The sequence below is a fragment of the Entamoeba nuttalli genome, assembly GCF_000257125.1.
Source record: "Entamoeba nuttalli P19 unplaced genomic scaffold asmbl_2715, whole genome shotgun sequence".
Classification (NCBI taxonomy): domain Eukaryota; phylum Evosea; order Mastigamoebida; family Endamoebidae; genus Entamoeba; species Entamoeba nuttalli.
In genome coordinates this window covers 1-7,299 of record NW_008575543.1, presented here as the reverse complement: position 1 = coordinate 7,299, position 7,299 = coordinate 1, and the positions used below count along the sequence as shown (strand labels likewise).

Sequence of the window (7,299 nt, the reverse complement as noted above, 5' to 3'; positions counted from 1 at the left end):
ATGTCAACAAGTGGATTAGGTGGAATAGGTATGTCAACGACTCAATTACCAGGTGTTACTTCAGAAGGAAATTTTAGAATATCAAATGGAACATTATTAACAGCTAAAAGTATTGATGTTTCAAAAACTAAAGTCGTGTATAGATATTCATTTATTAATGACACACCAGAAAATAGAACACCAAATAAATATCCTACATTATTTGAAGCACCATTATCAGAAACTATTGAGTCATGTTTATATGAAGGAGTTAAACAAACAAATGGAGAATTTAGTAGTGTAGAATGTACAATTGTTGATAATGGGAATAAAACAACACTTTCAATTCCAAAGAAAATTATTGATGAATTTTGTCAACATAATAAAATTAGTGATATTGAAACAGTATCACAATGTTACTTATTAAAAAGAAAAAAGGTAGCAATTACACTTAGTAATTTACAAACACATTATCAATTATCAATTATTTCTACTCTTCTTAAGTTAAAAGAAATATTTGAAACACCAAATGATCAATTGAAAACAATTGCACCAAAACTTGCTAAGGATTTGTTAAATGAAATATTAAATAGATATGATTGTGATGATGATATGTTAATAAGAAATTCAGCATTTTTATTATTATCAACAATCTCAAAAATTATATCGTTTGATGAACAAGATATGGAAAAGATTAATAACATTCAAAAGAAAGCAGAAGAATCAAATATGATTGAAGTTAAAATGAAATGTTTCTATTGTGTTGTTAACTCATTTATTAGATATAAAAATAATGATTTTCTTCAACCAAATTCAGATGGAACAAATATTGGGTTATTAGAAGAATTAAGAGAAGATCCATACTATGGATTACTTTATGTAATTGTTATGAGACTTCAAAGACAAACAAATAGTTTAGTCAATTCATTATTAGGAAAACTTATAAATACTTCTAATATCTTAACAGAATTAGCATTAACATCAACAGTATTTGAAGATTATGGAGAAATTTGGTTAGGATTTTATTCACAGTTGATAATTTCATTTATTCTTACAATTGATGAACAAAATGTTAAAGATATTTTTGAGTATCAATTTGAATTTGGAGCAAGGTTATTAGATTGTGTTGTTATTGCAATGCACCATTGTAATAAAAGTATTTCTATTTGGAAACAACCATTATTTAGTTTTGTTGAAAATGTTTTAAAGTATGGATTAAATGAAAAATGTATTGGAATTGTATTAGTATTTCTTATTGCTATTTGTAATTGTAAAGAAGGTTCAGATAAATTAAATGAAATTTTAATAACAAATAATTTAACACCATATTCATGGGATGAAGTTTCCAAAATATTTAATCAAGCAACAATAAGATTTGTTAATAAAGGAATGGTTGTTGAACAAACAGAATGGGTTTATTTATATCTTCAATTATTAAGAAAAATATTTAAATATAATCCAAGAATTGGATTTGATTTTGCATGTTCTGAAATATCATTTGCTTCATTATTAGGAGAGGCACTAACAAGTAATTTATCTGTTAGATTCAAATCAGTATGTTTAGACTTATTAAGTATTCTTGTTGTACGAACTGATGATATTGAACAATTTTGGAATTCAATTATTAAACGAGCTAATTTATTTAAACAAAATAGTACTTGGGATATAGTTAGAGAATGTGATAGTACTGATGGATTATTGTTACTATCATCTTTTGTTAGAATTTTTACTGTTTTACTTCACAACTTACCTCCAACAATTGAAGCAGATTTAGTTGAAATTTCACCTATAACAAAATTTTTAATTTCAGCATTTAATAAATTACCATCAACATTAAAATTTGTTTTAAAAGAAAGTGAGCCATATAAAGGAAATGAAAGAAAGTTTTGTTATTCTATTTCAAGAAGATTTATATTAATGTTTACAGAATTAATTAAACTTACAAGTCGTATTATACCATCTAATTGTGTTAAAAATTTAAAGGATATTCCTAATTTACCAACAGAATTATTTATACAACATATTAATGATTCAATGTATAGAACAACTTCAGGAGTATTAAATACTATTATGACAATATTTTCATTTTCAGCACGAGCTATTGAAACTGAAATTTGTGCACCAACATTTATCAAACGAATAGCTAATGATATTTTGCAATTTTTATTAACGTTTAATGATATTCCAGAAAATATAATAAATATTAAGAATAGATTAACACCAAGTAGTGTTATTGTTAATCTTTTTGAACAACAACCTGGATTAATTTCATTTGTATTAAAAGCTGGAATAAGTTTTGAAATGGGAAATGGTTGGTTAAAAGTTTTTGAATTGTTATTAGAAAAGATGCCAATTATTAGATTAAATGAAGTTTTTAAACAAGACCAAATTTTTGAGTCATTATATCCTATTTTTATTGAAGATTTAGAAATTGGAGGACCATCTCTTGATATTGTTGCTACTTCATTAAGAAGAAGTGGTGGAAATGAATTTGGATTAAGAGTTATGGGAGTTGAAAGAGGAGAGAATAGTATTAATGAAGAAATTATTAAATCATTAATTAAACTATTTGAAAATGGAAATCTTCAAAACAAATATGTTTCTTCATCAATTATTAATTCATTATTATATAGTAGAGTATCTAATACAGTGCTTATTTGTATTGAACAAGGATTTATATCAACAATATTTAATAAAATTATTCGACCATCAATTGATGGAGATGAAATTATTCATAAAATCAATTTAATGTTGTTAAATATTTATTATTATTATACTCGTATTAATCAAACTCAAACAAATTCAGATGCTATTCTTCAAGTATTTGATTTTTACACAATGTATTGTCTTAATATTAAAGAAGAATGTGAAGCATATGAATGTTTTAAAAGTTTATGTGGAATTATTTCAATATTATCAAATGTTAGTGATATTTCAATACTCAAAAAATATAGTAATGTTATTATACAATTAATTAAATTAGGAAATTCTATAACATTAACACCATTAACAATGACATTATTGACATTAACTAATGCAATTGTAAATGATTGTATTTTACAAAAAGATGAAACAGAAGTAATATTATTATCTCAAAACATTGTAAGTGCATTAAATATTTTTGTAAGTAATCCTATTATTTTAAATTGTACTTTATTATCATTTGCAAAAATGCTTGAATTAGAAAAATATGATTTACCAGAAGAAGTTAAAAATATTATGCCAAGTTTACCATTAAATCAAGCTCATTTAGTAGTACTTGCATCATATATTCAACATCATAATAGTCCTGAATATCTTTTAGCATCATTACCAACATTATTTTTAAATGAGTATGCATTTCCTTTATTACTTGCTCTTTCAACAACACATAAAGGATGTTTAGTATTATTAAGACAAGGAATATTTTCAATCCTTCAAGATACAATTGTTCTTACAAAAAATAAATATATTTGGAAGGTATTGAGAAATGTAAGTGACAGATGTTCTCCAAATGACCTTCTTTCAATTCAAGAACTTCTTCGAATTAAACCAGCAATTATTTCAATGGTTAAATTTCCAGAACGATTAATTAGAGGATCTATGGAAGGGAATGTTATAATCAATTATACATTAGATAATCTTGAAGTTCAAAGTGATATTATTCGGTTTGTTGTTAATGTTTGGAATGGAAATGGAGATCATCCTATTATTGGTGATTTATTAAGATGGTTGATTGATATTAGAAATTATAGTGTAAGATGTGTCAATCATACAAAAGTTAATAATATGGGAAAGAAAGTATCAGAAGAAGATTGTTATATGAATGATATTATGTCAAGTGCATTTGAATATCTTGTTAAAGTTATTGTTCAAAAACCAACAGAAAAAATCTTCAGCACAACATACAATGAATCTATGATGATCAACTTTTTAAGACAATTATATTCTACTTCTCAAAATAAATTAGAAATGGCAAAAGATGATTTTAAAAAATTAGAAAAACTTCGTAGTGAAGAAATTACTAATAAAGAAATGATTGAATTTGTTGGTGGAGAAAAAGAAATGAAAAAACAAACACCATTAAAGATACAATTTGACCAAATTTATAATAAAAAGAAAGTAATATTATCCATGACTATTTCTGAACTTAGTACGATGATTAATACTTTTACACAATATTTTTCTTCAATAATTAATTGATTTTTGATTATTTAAACAAATAATTTTAAATTAATAAACCATAAATATTTGTATGAAAAAGCAAAACATATTTAATAGTTTGTCATGCATTGATGAAGGTCATTATACCATTCTTGATATGGTAATTCAACTCCCATTACCATTACTACAGAACTAATATCTCCATCATGTATAAATTCAATTTCAATTAACCATTCCAATTCTCCTTTTTTCTTTGGTTCTCTTAAAATTACTCCTGTAACTTTATCAAAGTAAACTTCAATGATTTTATGAAACATTTGTTTCTTCTTTGTAAGGAAGAAACAAACATTATTCATTAAAACAACAGTACATAATGTCTTTCTCTTTTTATATTTAATAACAATTTGACCATCTCTAATAAACTCTTGATTTTCTTCATGTTTAAATCCTTCAATACTGTTTTTATATACTTCTAATTGTTTTATTCTTCTTAATTTCTTTGTTGCTAAATTAAATTCAGTTGTAATTTTATCACATTTTGATTGTGCTTGTTTAAGTGAATTATATTCATCAATAATAATTTCTGGTGTAGCTTTAATTAATTCTTTTAATAATAAAACATATCGTGGTAATCTTTGAATTGGTTGAATTAAAAATTGATCTATTGGAATTCTCTTTTGTTTAAATTCAAGTGCTTGTTTCATAACCTCAGGTGAACATTGTTGATAATTAAAATTAAGTCCTGAGTCTGCTTTAGTATAATATTCCATATAAATATTATATGTCTTTTGATCACTAAAAAATTTATTATAAATATCAGAAACAATAATTAATGGAATGTCTTTTTGTTCTTCCCATCGTTCTTCTATTTGTTTAAATAATGTTTTATGGATTTCATAAATTTCTCCAATATTATTAAATAATTCTTGATATTCATCATCTTTCATTATTTTTTTCATTACTGGCATAATTTCTTTAGTAATTTGATTTAATTGTTGTACATATGTCTTCTCTGTAGTATACATTTCTTGTATAACATGTCTTCGAGTAACTTTCTTTAAATTTAAATCAGCTAATATTTTAGCATTGTCTGAACTAATATTAAGACTTGTTTGATTCTGTGCAATTGTTGTCATTGTTGGAATATTCATAACTTCACTTCCCATTCTTCCTGTCTTTTCCATATTAATTTTCTTCTTCATATTACCATTTTCATTTCGTTGATGTGATAAGAAATTTTGTCTTCCATCATTACTTCCATGATTTCTCTTACTAAATGTTGTTGTTTCTTTCTCTTTTTGCTCTTGAATCATTCTTTCTACAACATTAACCTTTTTCTTAGTCCCTGTTCTCATTGTTTGTCTTTTTTCATTATCCTTTATTGAAACTTCCTCTTTACTGATATTATTTTCTTCATTAATTTCTTTATTATCATTTATAGGTGTAACATTTTCGTTTTGTACTTTTGTAGTCTTTAGGAGATTATGTGGAGTATTATCAATTTGATTAGATAAACTATTTGGTCGTTGAATACTATCTAATTTTATATCTTTTAACTCTTCACTTAGGGGAATATCATCAACAGCATTATAGATTTCATTCATAACATCATCTTCATTTAATTCCTCTTTAGTTTGATTTCCTTCTTCTTCAATACACGATAATAATTCTTGTATATTATTTAATTGTTTCTTCTCAATAGAAGATGAAGTACATATACTCTGAACTGACTTTAACAAGTCTTCTTTCATTTGTATATTATCAAACCTTCTTTTTAATTGAACAAGACTGTCTTTAGTATATTCATCTAATGAATCATCTTCAATAACTCTTTGTAATGTTTTTGCTAATTCATATTGAACGAATTGTTGTCTTGGTTCATTGAATCTACAAAGATTACTTATCAAATCACAAACACATCCAATACCTTTCTCAGTAAAAAATGAATGTGCCTCTAATATACTAATTATTTTCAATGGTAAACCAACATCTGCTAATTTTAATACAACAGGACGAACAACACTAATTTGTAATAATGAATGTAATACTGCTTCTATTGAATATTTATCTACTCCTTGTTCAAAAGGAAATGTCAAAAACTCTAACAAATAATAAAATATATCAGAATTCAACATTTGTTCAATGTTTTGTGGAATAGATGAGAAACAATCTACCAATTCTAATGCTTGTGAAACTAATTTATCTTCTCTAGAATTTAAAATATTAATTAACACATTTAATATTCTTGTATTAAATATTCTTTTATTAAATGCCATTCGTATATTTTCTTGTCTATTTTTTATCATTCCCTTAAGAAGTTCCATTGAATAAAACCGAATATCAAAATCACTTGATTGATCAGTCAATGTAACTAACTTATTAATTCCATCATATTTAGCAAATAAAATTTGATACTTTGTATCAGATGGAGTTAGTAATGTTTGAAGCGTACTAATAAGAATTCGATTATTTGGGTTTGTTATTGTTAATAACTCAGTTAATGGTTTAATTAAATTAATAAATGTCTCACTTGAAATAGCCATAAAAGCACATCTTTGAATAATACCAATAACATCAGTCTGAAACTCTTTCATTTCTGGGTCTTCTAAAATAAAAACAAATTCATGTAAAAAAACATCATTCTCACTCATTAATCTCATTATAAATTTTTTATTATCCACAATAATCATATGTTTTAGTACTTGTAATATTGTTTCAGTAGCTGTTCTTCTCACTGGAAGATAATTGAAATATAAATATTGAGTGAAAAACGAAAGTTGAACTTTGTACACAATCTGTTCAATAATCACTTGATTCTCTTCTTTCCAAAACCAATCAAAATACTTTTTTGTTACTTCTTCATTTTGAGACTCCATAACTTTTATTAATGAAGAACAAATACGTTGCTCTTCTTCTTTTAATGGTTCTAGTTGATAACGTCTTAGTACTTCCATTTTTTTTAATTCATTTTAAGTTAAGTTCTTAGTCAGAATATTTACGAATACCATACTCCATCAGTATTATCGAACTTTGTCAAGAAAAGAAAAATTGAAAAAAACAGTCTTGTTAAAAAACAAAAACAAGAAAATATTTATATTAGAAATATAGTAAATAATATTACAAAATGTGTTATTAATAAAAAAACACAAAAACAAAACAAAAAATGTTAAAAAAAAA

At 24.6% G+C, this 7,299-nt stretch overlaps 2 protein-coding genes across 2 annotated transcripts; one reads left to right on the top strand and one right to left on the bottom strand.

Annotated features, from left to right (window-relative positions):
* ENU1_038190 (hypothetical protein) lies at positions 1-4,161 on the top strand (the record flags this gene model as incomplete). Its single annotated transcript, XM_008857482.1, has 1 exon — positions 1-4,161. One exon carries the CDS (start codon positions 1-3, stop codon positions 4,159-4,161), a length of 4,161 nt encoding a protein of 1,386 aa, XP_008855704.1.
* Positions 4,162-4,232: 71 nt separating this feature from the next.
* On the bottom strand, positions 4,233-7,076 carry ENU1_038180 (RhoGEF domain containing protein; the record flags this gene model as incomplete). The annotated part of the gene is made up of 1 exon (XM_008857481.1): positions 4,233-7,076. The coding sequence occupies one exon, from the start codon at positions 7,074-7,076 to the stop codon at positions 4,233-4,235; it is 2,844 nt and encodes a 947-aa protein (XP_008855703.1).
* Positions 7,077-7,299: the final 223 nt, after the last annotated feature.